Below are 21,673 nucleotides of genomic sequence, written 5' to 3'. Positions count from 1 at the left end.
TTTCTTATGAAGTTAAACACATACTTAACATATAACCCAGCAATCCCACTCCTAGGTATTTATCCCAAAGAAATGAATAACATGTTTACACAAAAATCTGTACACAAATATTTATAACTAAAATGTAATTGCTAAAAACTGGAGACGATCCATCTGTCCTCCAACTGGCGAATGGATAAATAAACTGTGGTATAGCTGTACCGTGAAATACTACTCAGCAATAAAAAGGAATGAACTCTTGACTCATGCAACAATGTGGATGATTATACTAAGTGAAAGAAAGCAGACTTAAAAGGCTCATACCAAAGGATTCCATTTCTATGACTTTCTTGAAAAGGCAGAACTACAGGGAAAGAAAACAGGTCAGTGGTTGCCAGCAGCTGGGGATGGAGGGAGGGGCTGACTACCAAGGGAACTTCTGAGGTGATGGAAATATTTTTATATCTTGATTGTGATGGTGATTACATGATTCTTTGCATTTGTCAAAAATCATAGAACTGTACACTCAAAAGGGTGAATTTTATAGTATGAAAATTATGCTTCAATTTTTAAAAATGGGGTTGGGATTCAAATTCCTTTTTCCCTTTCTTTGCCTTCCCTGTCACTACCCAACATCCTGTCTTCCAAGCTCTTGTTCTCCTGGGAAAAAAATGCCCTGATTCAGCCACCGTGAACACTGCTTTGCTTCTGGGAACAAAAGGCCAATCCACTAAGAACTGTCTCTGCAGGCCCACGTGTCTGACGCTTTCCCTCTGTCCCACCCCGTCTGGCTAAGCCTGCTCACCAAGGCCTCTCTAACCTCCATTTCCCCTTCCCTGCCTGCTCACCCTGGTCAACCGGAGTTCTAAATCCTTACAGCCCAGGTGCTGTGTGGGCGAATGATTCTGCCTGGGAAGAGGGAGGTTCCTCACATTCAAATTTCCACAGCTCTAGCCCATAAAACAGCCATGTGTCCAGGGAACATACAGCCAGAGAGAACATCTACCCGCATCTGCCTCACCTCATCCCTGAGCAAGGCTGCCCCCATCAGTGCCGCGGGTTTTTCTGGGCTGCCAGCACCTTGGTCAGAACTGAAGCTGTACCACACCCAGAACCACCTGGGGGCTCTGGGAGAGTCATAAAAAGAGGGCTTGGGTCATGGGAAGCAAGTGGCAGAGTCTGCTAGATGCACCAAGGTGAGCTTGATGACCAATCAGGACAAACGCATCACGTTGAGTGTGACTAGTCGGGGAAGAGAGTGTGAACACTCTTGAGATGACATCCTGGTAAGTGTGCACCCCTAATCCTATGCAAAATTGTAAATGTGGATATTCCTGAGAAACACAGGGGGCACTGTGGGGACATTCTGATGTCCACATATAGAATGTGAACTCCCTGGTTTATGCAGTAAACACTACAATGTCACTGGGTGTGAGCAAACTGTAAGTGTGGTGAAGACTCTCTGGTGGCTATGAGCACGGCATGGCAAGCTAGGTGAACATCATGGTGACACAGCAGGAATCCCATAGTGAGTGGCAAAAACACTGGGACATGTGGGTGTGAACACATTGTGGTAAGCATGGTGAGCACTAGAGATGCTGCGTGTGAGCATAAGGCTGTGACTATGTTGAATACACTATAGGGACAGTGAGGTGACTCTTTTTTTTTAAGCTCGAGGAGTATTCTGTGATGATCACCTAAGCATATTATGCAAGGTAGAGGGCTCTACAGGACATATTTTGGGGTATCTGCCATTCACAGGGAATCTGCTCCTACCTACAACCTGCGTGGAATAAGCATACCCTTACGTGACCAGGTGCTGACCTGCAGGTGCAGTATATGCAGCAACCAGTGTGGCGTGCATGGTCCTGAAGGTTTCTTTCTTTTTCTTCCATTTTCTAAGCTGGAGTTGTTATTATAGTTGTTCAGTTTTATACAACTGTTCTGGGATGTGTTGATATGGTTACAGGGTGGGGAGTAATCATACATGGGTGGGTACAAAGGGACAAAGGGAGGGTAAACTCTGAGGTTGACAGGGGCCTCTTGATATCAAGACTCAATTCCTGAAGTCAAGGTCAATAGTTAAGACATTTCAGATCAACTCCTACTAGGAAAGGGGTGCTTGTGTTTTTAGTGGGTACATGTCATTTTTTACTTTCTGGGATCCATTTTTCCTTCTTCTGATGACAGCACCACAATTTTCCTTTGTGAAAAATCAGTCCGTGTAATCCCAGTGAGGCTGATCTACTCCTGGCTCCAGTAGTGGGCTTAGCAGAGCTTTCCGTCCCATGGTTACAAGGACTGGATCAGGAATGGGCCTGAGAGCCTTCCCCAGGACTTTTGCTAGAACAATTGGGGAAGAGACACTCTCTTTCCATGGAGATTTGAGATGTGCTAGGAGGGTGCCTGAAGCTTCTGGAAGATACTACATGGGAACAGCCTCTGGTCCACTTACTTTTGCTGTGTTACAAACTACCCCAAGTCTTAGTGGCTTATAGTGCCATTTATAATAATAATAATCATTTTATTATATTTCATGGACTCTGTAGGTCAGGATTTCATGTAGTACTTGAGTAGGCAATTCCGCTTTTTGTGACATGAATAGAAGCCAGTCAGTGGCACTCATCTGGTAGATGGGCTGGTCTGGCCTGGAGGGTCCAAGACAGCTACACTCGCTTGTTTGGTGCCTTGGTGGTGAGGGCTGGCAGGCGGGCTCAGCCAGGACTGCTGACCAGAACACCTATACCAGGCCTTTCCAGTATGGTGGTCTCAGGGTAGTTAGACTTCTCACTGGGCAGCTGGCTTTCCCCAGAGCAATTGTCCCAAGAGATTCAAGTGGAAGCTGTTTGACCTCTTCGGACCTAGCCTTAGAAGTCCACTTCATTCTTGGAAACAAGCAAGTCATATGCCAACTCAGATTCAAGGGGAGGGAAATTAGATTCTATCTCTTGATGGTATACTAGCACGGTCACATTGTACCAGAACATGCAATGAGAGCTATTGTTGCAGCCATCTTTGGAAAATACAGACTGCTATGCCCTTCTGAGAATAAAACCATCTCAGAGGCAGTAGTTGAGATATGGAAAGAAAATAGTCCTGATGATGTTTTCTGAGTATCTAGATCCAATTTTCCCCAAGATTTCAGTTATGAGAAGCATCAGATGCCTTTTCTGCTTAAACCAATCTGAATTATGCTTCTGTCACTTGCAAGTGAAAGAGCTTTTACTCTTAGTGTGTGTATCAGTTGTCTATTGCAACATAATAAACCGCTCCAAAACTCAGTGACTTACAACAGTGATTTCTTATTTCTCATGATTCTCTGGGTTTCGCTGGGATGTTCCTCTGCTGGTCTTACTTGGGCTCACTCATGCAACTGGGGTAGAAAGGATAAGATATTCACATGTCTGGCTGTTGGCTGGAGGCCTCAGGTCTCCTCCATGTGGTCTCTCATCCTCCAGTAGGATAGACTGACTTCCTTATATTTTGGCCTCAGGACAGTGTTCCAAGAAAGCGAAGGTAGCAAGGTCTTTTGAGACCTAAACTCCAGAACTTGTACAGTGTCACTTTTGTCATATTCCTTTGTTCAAAGTAAGTGACGAAGCCAGCCCAGGTCAAAGGAGTGAATAAATAGACTCTACCTCATAATGGGAAAGTTGCAAAGGATTTGTGGTCATATTTAATCCACCACAGCATGACAGATAGCTGGATCGTGTTAGGTGGGAGCATCTTTAGATTTAGTGTATGTATAGGAAGCAGGGTGTGTGTGCCAGTCAAGCAGAGCCAGACTGTTCTAGGCATGTTCTTACTGAGGAGCATACAGTGGAAATGTGACTTCCATGGTGGCTCCTCTGAGCTGAGGGCCCTATGACAAGGTCTGCACTAGCCCCCTGGTTCCCAGGGGCAACTTTGAGTTGACGTCTGAGTGACTTCACCTCTCTGAGCCTCAGTTTTTCCTCTGTAAAATGAGTGTGATCCTTCCTGCCTCACAGCTTGGCTTGTGAGGCTGCAGATGAGATGATGACCATGAATGTGCTTTGTAAATTAAAGAGTGTCATCCACACGTGACTGAACGTTATTATCCGAGACTCAAGAAGGGGTAATCAAGGTGAGCCTGGGTGGTCAGAGAGGGCAAGAGGGAGGAGACTGCGATGGAGCTTTTAAAGATGGGGGACATTCACACTGGTGGGGAGGAAGGGCTGTGTTTCAGGATGAGAAGCTGAGGAATAAAACTGTAAAGGCACAGAGGTGGAACAGTGGCAGACTGTACCCAGGACAGGGAGAACAAGGTCGGGGGCGAGCCCTTCCACTACCCTGGACTCTGGGTCTCTGGGCTCCCAGGTACTGGGTCAACAGCCCCTGACGGTCACTCGGAGCTGCAGTCAAGTCCTCCAGTCTCCGGGGCTCATCAGCTGCCTGTCGCTACCCAGGCTGGCAAAGGCTCTCAGGCCACAGTAGGGTGATGATGGGAGCATGAGAGAGGTGGTCAGGCAGAGTGTCAGAGACAAAGCACCTTCCTCTGGAGCCACCAGCACTAGGTCAGACCCCTCCCAGTGTTCCTAAGCTCCTTTCCCCTCAGCAGGGTGGGGACCCCTGGCCAGGCTTGGGTCACAGATGGCCTGGCTAAACTGGGCTCCAAACCCCTAATCCCCTGGACAGGGATGGGGGTGATTTATGGGTTTCCAGTGTGTTCCAAGAAGGAGCTTGGAGCTGCTGCAGACTAGCCTGGCCTGCAGAAGCCCCAAATGGCTACTCATGGCTGGGGCTGACGCCTCCAGGCCAGGCCCTGGACTCTCCGAATCTGTGGCTGCCTCCCAAGCCCTGTCTATTCTGGGGTCCTGGCTGATGAGAGCAGCAGCCTCTCCCTCAAAGGAGTCCTGGGAGGAGGAATGGGGATAGGCTCAGATTCGCCCAATCTAGCCCTGAGCAGCTGACAGCTCAGTCCCACTTGGGGACAGGAAAGGATTCTTTGATGGGGTTGGGGGAGGTCAGCTAGAGGGACGCAAATGGCAGGGCTGGAATCAGAACCCAGGGATTCTAGCTCGCAGTCCCTCAACCCCGTGCCCACCGTGACAACACCCGCTGGCCACTTGGGGCTAGGTAAATGGTGGGGGGACCTCTGTGTGCTTGCTGGGTCAAGCAAGGAGACACAGGTAGGAATCGTGGCTTAAGGGGCTCCACTTTGCCAAACCTTCACCCCATGGGGTACTGTGCCTCCCACCACAGAAAGAGAAGAGAGAGGTGCAATTGGAAGCGGGGGGAGTCCTCTTACACCCTGGGGTTCATAGACTGGAGAGCAGCTGATTACCCTGACATTTACCTCTGGACCTCTGGTTTACCTCTCCCCATCTTCCTCTCCCATTTACCTTGCTCTCCTAATCCAGTCTTGGTGATCCCATTGCTTCTCTGGCCTCCCTCCTGACCCCTGGCCAGACTCCTTGGACCTGTCCTTCCTTCCTGTCTCTCCTTCCCGCAATGTTTGTTGTCAGCGTCTTATCAAACCTTGCAAGAGCTAGTGGGGGCCTCAGAGCTCACTCAGACAAACTTCTGTTGCACTGGTGGGGACACAGAGGGCCAAGGTCACTTGGGGCATTGCTTGTCCAAGGTCACATATCAGAATCAGTTGCAGAGCCAGGACCAAGGTTTTGACTCCCAAGTTCCTATTTTTCTCCTGTTCTTTGATCTGGCTATCGCGGCTCAGCCTCTGTCTGTCTGTTCATCTGTTCTTGGACCAGCAGAATTCTTATGGGCTTCACTCAGTTCATACTTCACCTTCAAAGTCAAGGCTGAAGCTGCTTCATGGCTTGGCTCTGACAACAACCTGGACCAGACTGGGGCTGGCTAAGGCTCTATGGGCCAAGGGCTCAGGGCGGGGAGGGAGACCAGGCTCCTGGAGAGAAAGCAAAGCAGAGCTGTGCCCCAGGTCTATGTGGGGGCTGTTGCTGCTCAACAGCCATTCTCCACCCCGACCTGCTCCGCAAATAGTGCCTATCCAGAGCGATGCTCAGAGGAACAGAGCTCCTAAACCCCTGCTTACACACACACACACACACGCACATATACTCACACACAAAGAGAAAGACACAGACATAACAGCATATACATAGACACATACATACCAAGAAAGGCAGAGACATGCACACAAGCACACCCACAGCTCTCTGGATGAGGGTTTGCATTGCTGCACTGTGGGATCATTCCCGCGTGAGGCTCTTTCCTCTGAGTGCAAGGGCATGTCTCTTCTTTTGTGGGCTCCCAGTGCCCAGCTTAGAGCCTGCCACATACAGGAGCTCGATGAGAGTGTGTAGAAAGAGTGAGCGAGTATGGAGTGCCACAAGGACCAGGCCTCCATCTCCAGACCCTGGCATGAGGCAGGAAGCCCAGCCCAGGCCAGAAGAGTCTGGGACATGACGCAGGCCCTGGCAGCTCCTGCTGTGGTTCGGCTAGTACACCCCCTCCCCATCTTCTGCATCCAACTGGGACTCTGTCCTTGTGTGGTCCATAAACCAGCAGCATCAACATTACCCAGGAGCTTGTTAGAAACGCGAAGTCTCAGACCTCACCTCAGATCTGCTGAATCAGAAACTCTGGGTATGGGGCCCAGCAATCTGTGTTCTAAGAAGTCCTCCATGGGATTCTAATGCATGCTGAAATTATAGAACCACTGCCTTAGACAACAGGCAAACTGATGCTGGGGGTGGGGGGCGGTGCTGGGAAGTTCTGAAGCACAGGCAGCTGCTTATGCCACCTATGGGTGAGGCTGCTGTTCATATGCTGGTGGGCACCCATACCTGAATTCAGACACGTACTCCCACTCAAGCACATATATGAGCAACTGGCAGGGTCTCAGAGAGTCCACATGCAGGGGTTCTGAGGTCCAAAGGGCACAGACAGGCACTCAGATGGCAGTAGGTAGGGTCAAGGAAGAACTGTTCTCACCAGGTGACATCCTGTGCCCTATAATTCTTTTGTCCCTTGTCCCCCCTGAGGTTCTGAGTGCTCCCTCAGAGGCCAGAAAAGATGAGTAGTTGTCCAACTCAGACCAGGCACCCTCAGCTGAAAGACCAGCTGACCCGTGTGCCTAAGAGTTTGGAGTACGTGCTAAAACTAGCAAAGTTCTTTCTCTGCATGGGTGGGCGAGAGCCCGGGGAATGTGGGGGATCGGCAAGCACAGCTTAAGACAAGAGCACACACTCTCCTGAGCCACGAAATGCTGCCCAGATGGACGCAGAATTCCCCTTGGCCCCTTCCCTTCGCTGCTCCCAGTGCCCATCTCAGCTCCCCACTCATCTCTCTGCTCTGTGGAGCCTCAGGCAGCTGCCCCCCTGGCCCATGACCAGACCCTGCGGCATCTCCCCCTGAGGATCTGGAAGTGAAATCCCAGCGTCTGGGAGCTGTAGTGAATGTGGGGAGGGGAGCGGGAGGCTGAGCTTCCTCATGCTCAGATCTGGTTTCGCTGCCGCTTCCCGTGGCACACTGCCACAGGCTGAGCCACCAGCTGTGCTATATAAGGCCCAGCGGCTGGACCGCTGAAGAGACGAAGAAGAGGCGAAGACTTGGACCCTCAGCTGAGGAGTCCCACTCAGGACAGGGTGAGCTCTACTCCTATTCCCCTCACCCCATCCCTGCACCCTGCTGCCCACCCAGCTCTTCCTGTTCTCCCCTGACCACCCCTCATCTCCCCCAGAGAAGACTCCCCTTTCTGCTTTGGAGTTCTCTCTTTTCTCCCATTGGCCCCATGTTTTTTCCCTCCCTCACCTGATGTCAGGGACCCTCCAACGGCCCCAGTCAGGGTCTCTGTACCTCTGGGCGCCCTGCTTCTTCCCTGCGGTCAGCCAGTCTGCTTTGTCCAAGAGTTCTGAGAGGCGTGGGGTGGGGAGACTAACCAGCAGAGCATATGCTGAGGAAACTTCCGTGGGCTGCCAGATGGGAAATGGTTTTTCCACAAGGTGCCTCAGGCCTCCTCGGCCTCCCAGACAGTCCTGGAGCAGGCTCAGACTGAATGCTGTGCAGGCCTGCAGAGCACTCAGCTCCCTGCTCAGAGCCCGAGAGCTTGGGGGAGCTGGAGACCTTGGGGACCCTTGTGTCTCTGTTCCCTGGGCTGAGAGACAGGTGGTGGCAGGGTTCGTGGGCTGAGAGATAGATGGTCTGCAAAGTGGGATTGGTCTATTCTTCCTCTGGGACAGCCAAGTAATCTTGAATCTTTTTTCCAGAAAGGAAGAAGTTCCCCTTTCCCACCACACCCTGGATTTTGGAGGTTGAAGGGAACCACTTTTGAATCTCCAGGAACTGTTCAGATTCTGGGTTGGCCAGAGCTCTGGGGTGAGAGAAGAATGAGCAGGAGCCTGGGCTGGGCTCCACGGGCCCTTGTTCTTACCGCCAGGCCTGCTTTCCTCTCACTGCTCCCGGTCAGCAGTTACTGGGGACCCCTGGCCTCTCACACTGCGTCCCCTCTGCTCTCCTTCAGCAGGCTCCTGGCTGTGTAACTGCCGGCCAGGCCTCAAACAAACAGGCCAGAAATGTGTTCCAGCTGCAGCCCGTGCACATCTGGGAATGCGTTCATGGAGGTGATGTGTCTGAAGCATCTGCATCCTCCAGCTTGCCTGCCCTGTGAGGGGCCACAGTAGTCATGGCTGGGGCTGCACAGCCTTAATATGTAGCCCTTTTGTGCATGAGTGTGAGCCCCACCAAGGGGTAGCAAAGCATGACCCCAAGCCCAGGTCTGGGAAGTGATTAACGAGTCACCCAGAGGCTGCTGGGTGTGACCCCAGGCCCCTCCTCACTGGCAAGGAATCTTCTCACCCCTATTCTCCTTTGTGCCCCATCTCGATGTGGGGCTCTAGTGCTTGGACCCAGGGTATGAATCCAGGCCTGCCTCATTTGAACTCAGATTCTGAGCCTCTGCATCTCCCAAGCTGCCTGGATTCTCAACATGGGCAGGTGTCACCTCTCACAAGACTTCATTCTTCCTTCTACTCCCCCCAGCCTTTTTTTTTTGTTTTGCTAAGGAAGGTTTGAACTGAGCTAACATCTGTTGCCAATCTTCCTCTTTTTGTATGTGAGCTGCCACCACAGTATAGCCACTGACAGACGAGTGGCATAGGTCTACATCTGGGAAAGAACCTAGGCTGCTGAAGTGGAGAATGCCGAATTTAACCGCTAGGCCACCGGGGCTGGCCCTGCCCTTCCACCCTTGACAGGTCAAGAAATAGTTCTGCTCAAGCCATAAGAGGTGACTTAGAAATGTGGGACCTGATGAACTTTGTTTCTTTGTAGGCCATTGGATCTGAGAGACTTCCCAGGGTACCACATTCCAGGGACGACTCGACTCTCTGAAGCACCCTCAGCCATCTCTTGTCACGTTCCCCATGGGGCCTGGGGGAAAGATGGTGGGGACCAAGGCCTGGGTGTTCTTCTTCCTGGTCCTGGAGTTCACCTCTGTGTTGGGTACAGGCTAAGTATTTGCTATCTCCCGAATCCCCCCCTTGCCATAGTGAAGTCATGTCCGGTCTGGGACCCACCTATGCATCTGCCTTGAGCACAGCAATGCCCTTAAGACCTGAGGCTGGTTTATAGACTTACTCATAATTTATACCCTGCTTCTTTCCCCAAAGGATTTGAGATAGTTCCCAATATTAAAACTCACAGATCAGAATCTTTTAAATAAGGAGAGGGATGAGCTGTCATTCAGAGAGAGGAAAAAAGGGTTACTGCCTGTGAGTGCTAAATCTGGCTCTGAGCTTCAAGGGAACCAAAGCAAAAGGGGATCACAGGGGTCACTGAGTCCTCAGAAGCAGGTTTGGGGTTTTGTCTGGTTTTAGTTTCATGAAAATTCTTCTGGCCTAAAGTTCAATTTCATTTAGACCCTGCAGCCAAATTTCACGGACACCAGAACCTTTTCCGGTCTCCTTGTTCTTGGACCCCATCCTCTGGGGACGCTGAGTCCTCAAAGGAACGGAGAGAGAGAATTTGCCTGGTGGGCTCCCTGAGGTATCTGAGCATTCGAGGCCCCAGCACCACCCTGTATACTCTCCCCAACCTCCCCTTCCTCTCCTGATCTCTAACCACATACGCAGGTTAAAAAAAAAATTCTCAAACCCCTCTCTTAAAACAGCATGCACTGCAGGCTTTGTGACTACAGACGCAGGAACAAAGGCTGTCTCAGCCTCTGGCCAAACCCAGTGTGTGCCCACCTCCTGCTTTGCTCTTTCCATCCTGACAGCTGCTGTTTGTGAAGATGATTAACATTCAGCCATCTGAGGGGGAATCAGATTAGTTTGATTAAAAGAGCTCCTATCACCCCAATTAAGCAGTATAGAGAATTCTGATTTGGCTCCTCACGCGAGAGTTAATTGCCTTTCAAAGCTTTTGCAGCCCTCTGCTCTCCTTTCTCTTTCCCGTTCTGGAACCCCCAACCCAGCCTCAGGAGAGGTGGGGCTGGAAGCTGCCTGTGGCCTGAGGACCCTGTATTCATCCTCAGGCAGTTGCCACCACCCTAGGGTCAGAAAATTGAGGACTGCTACCCCGATTAGGCCATATGAGACCTTTAGAGGAGGGTGGACTCCCAGAGCCAAACTTTGCCCAAGGGAAGGGAAATGGATATCTATTGTCCAGGCGTTGAGCTAAAAGGAGTTGCTACCACATATGCAGCAAATACTATGTGCTAGTGATTGTGCTAAGTGGATTTTATGAATGACATTATGTTATCCCCACAATCCTCTATGGCAGGAACTCCTATCATCCTCATTTTATGATGAGGGAATAGGGCTCAGAAAAGTATCTGGCCCCAGGTCACACAGTTAGGAAGTGACAGCCTCTAGAGCTCATGCTCTCCATCTCCGCACACTTCAGAGATGTTTATTTGTGTTACCTCATGGAGTCCTCATGCCAACCAGACCACACTCTGAGGTGGGAATTAACATCTCCGTTTTGTAGCTGAGGAAAATAAGGCTGCATTCTGCCAAGAAGGACAGGTCCAGACCCTAACGTAGGAGCCCCTGCCCACTGGCTGCTCAGCAATGTCTAATGATACATTTCTAGAACAAAAAGAGAACTACCATTTGTTGAGCATGCACTACATGCCAGGTCCCCGCACCCTGAATATGCACCAGGGCCCTATGGTGCAGTGATTATTAATGCAGCCCTATTTTACGGGGAAATAGATTTAGAGGAATAAAGCTTTTGTGAGATTGCACAGCCAATAAGTGGCAGGGTCGGGATTTGAAGCTATGTCCAGTGCTTATGCTCCATCTACCACAACACACTGCTTCCTCGCATCTTGAAAGGCTGGTAGCAGGACAAGTTCTGGCCTCTCACTTCTCCTCCTGGCCCTCAGGGAGGCAGACGATGCTCATCCAGTCAGTGAGAAGAGTCCAGCCTGGGAAGAGGACCCTCAGCATCTTTGCCAAGCCTGCTGACTCCCCGGAGAGTGAGTTGTGGCTGGAGCAGGGAGGGGTCTTTACTGAGCTTGGCACAATGTCGGGGTTCCATGGAAACCCACTTTTACAAGGCATTTGGCCTACATCTATGTCCAGGCAAAGGGTCCTAGTATATAGGACAGCTCAGAATCCTGAAGCTGCCTGATATATCCCAGGAATTGTTGGGACCAGAGCACAGGCTGGTAGGGAGAGAGGAGGGGAGATGAGGATGGAGAGATAGCAGGAGCCAGCTCACCAGCACCCTGAATGCCTGGCTAAGGGAGTTAAAGCTGGGAGTGTTGAGGTCAAGCCACATGGAGAAATCTCACCCCGACAATGTTGGGGATGGGTGGGGATGGGCCCAGGGGGAACCTCGAGGTAGAGAGACCAGGCAGGAATTTACTGATATGGTACAGCCAGGTTGCTCAGAGCTCTGATGGAGCCCTTGGCAGCGCGAGGTGCTGAAGGGTAAGAGGTGGGAGAGATGCTGGAGAGGGAGATGTAATGGGGCCTGAGACCAATGGGAGGGTAAGTGAAAGGTATGAGAGATGACTCCCAGGAGCTGAGCAGGAAAGGGGAACTAGAGCTCACCTGGGGCTCCAGGGCCTGGCTCCTCCTCACCCTGGCTCTATCTCTCAGTTCCTGGCGAGTGGACGACGTGGTTCAACATCGATCACCCAGGTGGGGAGGGTGACATCGAGCGGCTGGATGCTATTCTCTTCTACTATGGAGACCGTGTGTGTGCTCGGCCCCTGCGGTTGGAGGCTCGGACTACTAACTGGATGCCTGCGGGCAGGACTGGCCAAGTGGTCCGTGGCAGTCCCCGTGAGGGCTTCTGGTGCCTCAACAGGGAGCAGCGGCCTGGCCAGAACTGCTCCAATTACGCCGTGCGCTTCCTCTGCCCGCCAGGTGAGCCTGAACAGCCCCCACCCCCTGCTTCCCACCAATCTCGGCACAGGGAGAGGCCAGGACCTGCCTCTGGTCACAGGAACTCTGGATATCACACACGTAGATACGCTTCAACTTGCTAATAATAAGCCACCGTGTCATGAAAGCCGTAATCTTCCCAACAGTGTTCTGTGTTTATGGGCCCTCTCCATTCCATCGACTTCGCTGAGTGCGTGTGCCCTGGTGGTGAAGACCACAGGCTCTGGAGTTGGGCTGTGTGGTCCAAATCCCTGGCCTACCAACTGAACTGTGTTCCTTAGGCAAACTTTTGAAGCTCTCTGAGCCTCGGGTTTCTCACATGTAGAATGGGGGTAATGTCATAGGGGCTTGATGAGGATTAGATGAGGTAATAAATGTAGAGGGCTTAACCCAGGTGAATGAAACTGTTAGTTTCGTTATAGTTCCTATGTGCCAAGCACTGTACTAGTTATCTACATTACTCAACATTTACAACTTACAGGAGGAGTCTTTATTTTGACAAGTCACGCCAGGTTCAGAGAGGTTAGGTCACTTCTCATGATTACACAGCTGCTAAGTGGAGAGCTGAGATTTAAAGCCAAGTCCGTGTTTGCAGAGTCTAAGAGGTCATGCTCTTATGTCCTCCTGCCCACACTGGATAAGACAGAGCCAGGTGCAGGCTTCCCACTTCTTGGATGGACACCCTCCCCTCTTGGAATTCCGCCAGGGACACGGCCTGATCCTGCAGCCCCAGGCGGCAGTGGTGTCATCTGGAGTGGGAGCTCAGGCTGTGCAAGGTCTCCTGGGCCAGGTCTGAGGGCCCCATTCTTGCACAGAGGCCTCAGCCCAGAGGTGAGGAGGGTGGGCAGAAGAGGGCATGATGTCTGAGCCACTGAGGTCCCAGGCTCTGACTTCTCAGGGAGCCCTTCTGCAGGAGCACATGGCTGTTCCCACACTGGAGGAGAGGGAAGATGGTGCTATGCCTGCACATCCCAGGACAGCACACCAGAGTCCCAGTGATTGGCCAACAAGTCCCTCTCGGAATCATCCCTAGCCCAGATGGTACCTTTGTGCAAATTAGAGACACCACTTCCTCAAAACTCTTGACTTCCATCAATTGGAAAACTCATTGCAGTAAATATAAATATCAATGACATCTGTGACATAAACCCTGTCTCTGTGAGAAAAAACAGCCTCAGGGGTCAGTTTCCCCACAGAGTCCCCTTGGGAGGGAAGTCAGGCCACCTGCTGCTCCTGCTTTGCAGGGTCCCTGCGCCGAGACACAGAGCGCATTTGGAGCCCGTGGTCTCCCTGGAGCAAGTGTTCTGCCGCCTGTGGTCACACTGGGGTCCAGACCCGCACACGCACCTGCTTGGCGGAGACGGTGTCACTGTGCAATGAGGCCGCCGAGGAGGGCCGGCACTGCATGGACCAGGCCTGTTCAGGTACTACCTTTGCTCTTGGTACTGGGCAGGGCATGGGGCTGAGGCTGAAGCAGCCTAGAATAGGTTAGACTGAGAAGGATTCATTCATTTATTCAAGTAATAACTGAGCATCTATTATGTGCTCTGATGGGAGATATAGAGGACAATGTGGGAGCACAGAGCAGGGTCAATTATCATAGCTTAGGGGAATCAAGGAAGGCTTCCTAGAGGAGGTGTCCTGAGCTCAGTCTTAAAGGATGAGTACGAATTAGTCATGCGGGCTGATAAGGAAGGTTAACAAAGGCCTAAGGAAGAAGGGAAGCATATGTGAGTCCACCAGCTGGGATGTGGCTGAAGGAGGGTCAGAATCCATATAAGCCCTCCTGATGTGGCCCCTTCTTCTACAGCCTGTGACATGACCTGCTCCATGGGCCAGGTGAATGCTGACTGTGATGCCTGCATGTGCCAGGACTTTGTGCTGCGTGGGGCTGTCTCCCTCCCTGGGGGTGCCCCAGCCTCAGGGGCCACTGTCTATCTGCTGACCAAGACGCCTAAGCCACTGACTCGGACAGACAGCAGTGGGAGGTTCCGAGTCCCTGGCTTGTGCCCTGATGGCAAAAGCATCCTGAAGATCACAAAGGCCAAGTTTGCCCCCATCAGGCTCACAATGCCCAAGACTCGCTTGAAGGCAGTCACCATCAATGCGGAGTTCAAGAGGGCAGGTACTTTGGTTCTCTGGGGTAGGGCTGGGGAGGAAGGCTGGACTTATAAATAAAGGGATTACAGTGCTAAGAGCTGGCTTCCCAGCTTGCCCAGAGTAAAACTCAAAATTCTTACCATGGCCCACAAGGCCCAACATCATCTGGCCCCCCATTACTTCTCCGCTCTCCTCTCATGTTACCTTCCCTTCTGCCTCCACTGAGCCACTCTACTCCAGCCACAATGGCCTCCTATCTATTCCTCAACACACAGGCACACTCCTGCCTCAGGGCCTTTGTACTTGCTATCTACTCTGCTTGGAGTGTTCATCCCCCAGATATTGGCATGGCTCGCTCCCTCAAATGTATGAGTTCTTCCCTGGCCACCTTATCTGAAATAGTCAATTACAATACAGTGTGAGGCTTGGAGGTCATAGAGAGAGAGGCAGGGGGAATTCAGAAATGGTACAGAGTGGCCAGAAGATTCTGCTGGAGGCAGCAGATCATAAATATTGCACTATTCAAAACAGCCAGCTTTGTCCCAATAGCAGTTCTTGGGAATCTTGGCTGGCACAAGGTCCCGTTTGTTCTCCACTGCCCCACCCAGATGCTGCTTGAAAGGTCATGGGAGTAGGTTCCAGGCTGAGGGGGTGAAGAGGGTGGATTCCATTCTGGACCAGCTTCATTATTGGAGAGGGGATGGGGGCAAGGTGTGAAGTCTTAGAATTTTAACAGACAACCCCAGGGAACATGGCTCTGAAGAATCTGTCATAAAGAAAAACTAAAACACCACTTCTCATCTTCTGTCCCAGAGACTCCATACATCGTGATGAACCCTGAGACAAAAGCACGGAGAGCTGGGCAGAGCGTGTCCCTGTGCTGTAAAGCCACGGGGAAGCCCAGCCCAGACAAGTACTTCTGGTGAGTATTCTGCCAGCTGCCTTGCCCAGGTCTCCTCCTGGAAACCAGAGCTTTCTTGCATTGGGTCTGGACTTATTAATCATAGCAATAACCCATAGAATAAAGTTACAAGTAAGGCCCTGGTGTAGAGCCCGGAAGTTCGCACTTACAAGTGGGGGCCAGCAGGGTTGAGGCCGCCTAGACAACCAGCAAGCCCTGTCGTTGTCCTCTTGAAGCTGGGGTCCCCACAGAGCAGCTCTGGTCTTGGGGTCCTGACTCGCATATCCTTTGGGACACAGAACAAGGTTCTTCAGTGCTGCTTCCCCCGACAAAGGCAAACAAAGCCAGAGTCCCCAGTGGCTGTGGGTCCTTTCCCCTTCACAAACATTTTACAGCCACTATCTTGTTCACCCCTCCCAACAATTCTGTGAAGTCAGCTAGGAATCATTGCTTGCATTTTATAGGCCAGGAAGCTGAAGCTCAGAGAGGTGAGACGGTTTGTCCCAGGATCCATAGCCAGTTAGCGCTGGGGCTGAGACTCAGAATCAAGTCCCCTGACTCCCAGGCCAGTCAGTGCCCTTGGATGGGCCGAGTCAAAGGTGGTGTTGGCATCTACAGGGACCCATCCACTATCTGTCTCCCTGGCTGCTTGCTCCTGGTACTGTCCCCAAGGATTCCTGCCCTCCCACTGCCCCCTCAGGCTGTGCCTCTCCATCCCTTGCAGGTACCACAATGGCACGCTGCTGGATCCCTCTCGCTACAAGCACGAGAGCAAGCTGGTGCTGAGGAACCTGAAGCAGGACCAGGCTGGGGAGTACTTCTGCAAGGCCCAGAGCGACGCTGGGGCTGTGAAGTCCAAGGTCGCCCAGCTGACTGTCATAGGTAGGCCTGTCAGGGTCCCTAGAGGGCCCCTGCCAACAGGGCTGGGGAGCACCCCAGAGGGCATTAGTGAGTAGTAAAAACTTGGGCTTTTCTGTGCCGTACAGAGTGCTATGCCCTCCAGGACACAAAGATGGCATAGACCCCAATCCTACCTTCACAGAGCTGCCACTCCAGAGGGGTGAAGAAATGCAGATAAGAGACAAATAAGTAAAAGTAGAGAAATGCAGCTAAAACAGGAGATAAGGGGCCGTGGACTCTATAGAGGAGAGACAGAGACCCCCCCACGCATTAGTGACTGTGGATGGCTGCCTGTGGGAGCAGCATTTCAGTGGGCTTAAATAGGGGTTCTCAGCCTTGGCAGCCCATTGGGGTCACGTGTTGAGTTTTACACCATGGTCTTACTCCAGAGAGTTTGACATCATTGGTTTGGGATGCAGCCTGGGCATGCACAGTTTGAAAGCTCCCTTAGGTGATTCTAATTTGCAAGCAACATTGCGAACCCCTGGTCTTAAAGAATGGCTAGGGACTGTGTGTATGGAGGTGAGGGCATTCCACATCGAGGCACCAGCATGAGCAAAGGTATAGAAGTGGGAAGCTGAGGGGGCTTTACAAGAAAGGGTGACCTGATTAGAGCTGGCTCCAAGGTGTGGGATGGTGGCGGAGAGATTGGAGGCCAAGGCCAATCGGGAACCTGTACTTGCAAAGTGAAGGGGAAGGAGGATATCTTAGTAATTGGCCTAAACAAAACCAAACAAAAGGCAGAGGAAGAGAAAATTTATTGGAAGGATTCTTGAATATTTCACAGACTCCAAGAAGTTGAGCAACAGACCTCAGGACAGACAGGACACAGGACACTTGGACTTTGGTGGAGGAGATGTGGAGCCCTGTCAGCAGTGGTTCCCAACCCATATTACCTACACGCCCTGTTTGTCACAGTTATTTTTATTTTTTATTTTTTGGTGAGGAAGATTGGCTCTGAGCTAACATCTGTTGCCAATCTTCCTCCTTTCGCTTGAGGAAGATTGTCACGGAGCTAACATCTGTGTCAATCTTCCTCTATTTTGTACGTGGGATGCTGCCACAGCTTGGCTCGATGAGCAACGTGTAGGTCTGCGCTCAGGATCTGAGCCCGTGAACCTCGGGCTGCTGAAGCAGAGCATGCGAACCTAGACACTATGGCACTGGGCCAGCCCCTGTCACAGTTATTTTTAATACTTTAAATTTTAAAAATATTTTTACTATTCTGATGTTAAATTTACAGGTAATAACACAATTATATAGTTTTCAAATAGATATGCTCATGGCCCTAACTATAACATAAAGGAGAAATTTTTAAAAATCATTTTAATACAAAATAGTCTGTATTTCAATATGTAAACACTTTGGCATAATAATACAAGAATGCCAGCCAAGAGGTCAGACATCTGCACTGAAATCCAGTCACCATGAATGTGACAGCTACAACTGCTGGTGGATAAGGGGTATCATTTTGGTGGTTTACATTCCTTGGGTAATGTTGTTGTAGGTACGTGGTTTTTCTAAGATAAGGAACAACTCTCGGTATTGTTCCAAGCTAAACAAAGTACAATCTTAGCTTGATTTATATGGCAGTTTCATTGTTGAAAAATTCAATGTATGTTCAAAGCCATGTAAAAAATCCTAGGCTCTGATAATTTTAAACAGGTTTTCTACCTACATGCATGGCTGGTGGGATATGTGAAAGTCATAGAGGACGGAGAAAAATTCTTTATGCAGAACAGCGCCAGGCATTGAAGACACAGAGCAGCAATACCCGCTCCCTGCCCACAATATTCAAGATTCCTCCAATGAAAACCACTACTCCAGTGGTCTCAGTAACCAACTCTGTTTCCACATGTATTAAGTGGGTTTAATAATAGCCGTTGTGTTTCTCAGAGGAATTCTGTGAGAATCGGGATCACGGATATGCAAAACCATCAAGCACTGCAGAGAGGTGACGTCGAGGTGCCCTTGGTGTAGGATGTGAACTTACATTTAATATCCACACCATTTCCCTCCACAGGCCCTGATGAGACTCCTTGCAACCCAACCCCTGAGAGCTACCTTATCCGGCTGCCCCATGATTGCTTCCAGAATGCCACCAACTCCTTCTACTATGATGTGGGCCATTGCCCTGTCAAGACCTGTGCAGGGCAGCAGGATAATGGGATCAGATGCCGGGATGCTGTGGAGAACTGCTGTGGCATCTCCAAAACAGAGGAGAGGGAGATCCAGTGCAGTGGGTACACACTGCCCACCAAGGTGGCCACAGAGTGCAGCTGCCAGCGGTGTACAGAGACCCGGAGTATCGTGCGGGGCCGTGTCAGCGCCGCCGACAATGGGGAACCCATGCGCTTTGGCCATGTGTACATGGGGAGCAACCGTGTGAGCATGACTGGCTACAAGGGCACTTTCACCCTCCACGTCCCCCAGGACACTGAGAGGCTGGTGCTCACATTTGTGGACAGGCTGCAGAAGTTTGTCAACACCACTAAAGTGCTGCCCTTCAACAAGAAGGGAAGTGCAGTGTTCCATGAGATCAAGATGCTTCGACGGAAAGAGCCCATCATCTTGGACGCCATGGAGACCAACATTATCCCCCTGGGGGAGGTGGATGGTGAAGACCCTATGGGTGAGCTGGAGATCCCATCCAAGAGTTTCTACAGGCAGAATGGGGAGCCCTACACAGGAAAAGTGAAGGCCAGTGTGACCTTCCTGGATCCTCGCAATATTTCCACAGCCACAGCTGCTCAGAGTGACCTGAACTTCATCAATGATGAAGGAGACACCTTCCCTCTTCGGACATATGGCATGTTTTCTGTGGACTTCACAGATGAGGCCACCTCAGAGTCACTTAATGCTGGCAAGGTGAAGGTCCACCTCGACTCGACCCAAGTCAAGATGCCAGAGCATGTGCCCACGATGAAACTCTGGTCACTCAACCCAGACACAGGACTGTGGGAGGAGGAAGATGACTTCAAATTTGAAAGCCAAAGGCGAAAGAGAAGGGAAGACAGAACCTTTCTGGTGGGCAACATGGAGATCCGTGAGAGGAGGCTCTTTAACCTGGATGTCCCTGAAAGCAGGAGGTGCTTTATTAAGGTGAGGGCTTACCGGAGTGAGAGGTTCTTGCCCAGTGAGCAGATCCAGGGGGTCGTGGTGTCTGCAATCAACCTGGAGCCCAGGGCTGGCTTCTCCTCCAACCCCAGGGCCTGGGGCCGCTTTGACAGTGTCATCACAGGCCCCAATGGGGCCTGTGTGCCTGCCTTCTGTGATGACCAGTCCCCTGATGCCTACTCTGCCTATGTCTTGGCAAGCCTGGCTGGGGAAGAACTGGAAGCAGTGGAGTCTTCTCCTAAATTCAACCCAAATGCAATTGGCGTCCCTCAGCCCTACCTCAACAAGCTCAAGTACCGTCGGACAGACCATGAGGATCCACGGGTTAAGAAGACTGCTTTCCAGATCAGCATGGCCAAGCCAAGGCCCAACTCAGCTGAGGAGAGCAACGGGCCCATCTATGCCTTTGAGAACCTCCGGGCATGTGAGCAGGCACCACCCAGTGCAGCCCACTTCCGTTTCTACCAGATTGAGGGGGATCGGTATGACTACAACACAGTCCCCTTCAATGAAGATGACCCCATGAGCTGGACTGAGGACTACCTGGCATGGTGGCCCAAGCCAATGGAGTTCAGAGCCTGCTACATCAAGGTGAAAATTGTAGGGCCATTGGAGGTAAATGTGCGATCTCGCAACATGGGGGGCACCCACCGACAGACAGTGGGGAAGCTGTATGGAATCCGGGATGTGAAGAGCACACGGGACAGAGACCAGCCCAATGTCTCAGCTGCCTGTTTGGAGTTCAAGTGCAGTGGGATGCTCTATGATCAGGACCGTGTGGACCGCACACTGGTGAAGATCATCCCCCAGGGCAGCTGCCATCGAGCTAGTGTAAACTCCATGCTGCACGAGTACCTGGTCAACCACCTACCACTGGCAGTCAACAACGACACCAGTGAGTACACCATGCTGGCACCCCTGGATCCACTGGGCCACAACTATGGCATCTACACTGTCACAGACCAGGACCCTCGCACAGCCAAGGAGATTGCACTTGGCCGGTGCTTTGATGGCACATCTGATGGCTCCTCCAGAGTTATGAAGAGCAACGTGGGAGTGGCCCTCACCTTTAACTGCATAGAGAGGCAGGTGGGTCGCCAGAGTGCCTTCCAGTATCTCCAAAGCACCCCAACCCGGCCCCCCACTGTGAGCACTATCAGAGGAAGGCTGCCCTCAAGGAGGCAGCAGCGGTCAAGCAGGGCTGTCCAGCGCCAGCGCAGAGGTGTGGCCTCTCTGAGGTTTCCTGGGGCAGCTCAGCAGCCTCTGAAGAACTAAGTCTTGTGATACTTCTCCCCCCACATCACGTGACAGCCATTGTGAGACTGACGCATAAATTGTCACTTGGTTAATTTAAGCACATCTGTTCTGGTGCAATTTGCTTGTTTGTTTCTTTATGCCTTTACTGTCTTTGTCTTGTGAAACTGATTGGCACGTAGCCCACAAAATGGCAAAATAAAGCCTCTTTGTCCTGTTCTTTAAAAGAAACACAAGAAACTGGCCATTGGCACACCCTGTGGCTTTGACCATCTTCATTTAGTGCCATCAATGGAAATGTCCTTCCTTTTCTTTTTGCATGGTTTTGCCCACCTCTACATAATGATAATCTGATGTTGAAGATCAAATAACCAACATAAAGCATATTTCTTGACCTTGCTCCACAGGACATAAGCAAGGCCTCCATCAGAGTTCATACATATAAATGGTGGTAAAATAAAGGAATAAACTACAATATTTTTACTTGAAATGTAAATAACATTGATTTCTTTGCTGAATCTGGGACTCTAGTGCACATTTGATGTTAAGCTATTGAATATAGGGTAATGATAGTTTCTCTACCAAGTCTGGAAAGAATGTCTCCTCGTACCCACTGCGGCACTAGGTTGCCAGTTATATTAGCATGTTCCCCTTTACATTTGCCTTTGTTCTTGCTGGAAGCCCAGTGTAGCCTAGAGCAGATGTCAATAAATGCACATTTTGTAATTAATTTTGAGTCCGCTGTCCTATCTTTTAACCATTAACGTGAGCCAGCTGCTCAGAGGAACAGAGAGGACTCTGGAAAATGGTCACAAGGTGGTGTGAGGCACAGCCCTCGATTAAGTTTCAGGGCTGGGTAACCAGGCACACACTCTAGTGGTCAAGTTTGTTCTCAGGGATCATATTTTCCATTTGCAGAGAACAGCAGAGATTCTTGAAGTTGTGAGCATGTTCTGGGCTCCTGAGCAAAGCTAAAAACATGTCTCGATTTTTTCTTTCTTTCTTTCCAATACTGGGAGCTTATACAATGGCTTGGCCCAGGGTCCGGCGAGCTGGCCAAATGGTCCTTCAGCAACCCCCC

At 51.0% G+C, this 21,673-nt stretch overlaps 1 protein-coding gene across 1 annotated transcript; it reads left to right on the top strand.

The window, feature by feature from the left end:
* Positions 1 to 985: 985 nt before the first annotated feature.
* On the top strand, positions 986 to 21,322 carry CILP (cartilage intermediate layer protein). Its single transcript, XM_046655311.1, has 9 exons — positions 986 to 1,265; positions 9,253 to 9,423; positions 11,312 to 11,404; positions 12,033 to 12,302; positions 13,565 to 13,744; positions 14,131 to 14,445; positions 15,234 to 15,342; positions 16,046 to 16,203; positions 18,245 to 21,322. Exons 2-9 carry the CDS (start codon positions 9,345 to 9,347, stop codon positions 20,611 to 20,613), a joined length of 3,573 nt encoding a protein of 1,190 aa, XP_046511267.1. The 5' UTR covers positions 986 to 1,265; positions 9,253 to 9,344; the 3' UTR covers positions 20,614 to 21,322.
* Positions 21,323 to 21,673: the final 351 nt, after the last annotated feature.

This window comes from Equus quagga, chromosome 2 (genome assembly GCF_021613505.1).
Source record: "Equus quagga isolate Etosha38 chromosome 2, UCLA_HA_Equagga_1.0, whole genome shotgun sequence".
Lineage (NCBI taxonomy): Eukaryota > Metazoa > Chordata > Mammalia > Perissodactyla > Equidae > Equus > Equus quagga.
This window is presented reverse-complemented; position numbering and strand designations above follow the sequence as displayed.

Bases quoted from the DNA above. Each gene is read 5' to 3' on its own strand.
- CILP (XM_046655311.1), top strand. From the start codon at position 9,345: ATGGGGCCTGGGGGAAAGATGGTGGGGACCAAGGCCTGGGTGTTCTTC. The intron at 11,405-12,032 runs GTGAGTTGTGGC...TCTATCTCTCAG, and splicing joins GCCTGCTGACTCCCCGGAGA to TTCCTGGCGAGTGGACGACG. The intron at 16,204-18,244 runs GTAGGCCTGTCA...TTCCCTCCACAG, and splicing joins CGCCCAGCTGACTGTCATAG to GCCCTGATGAGACTCCTTGC.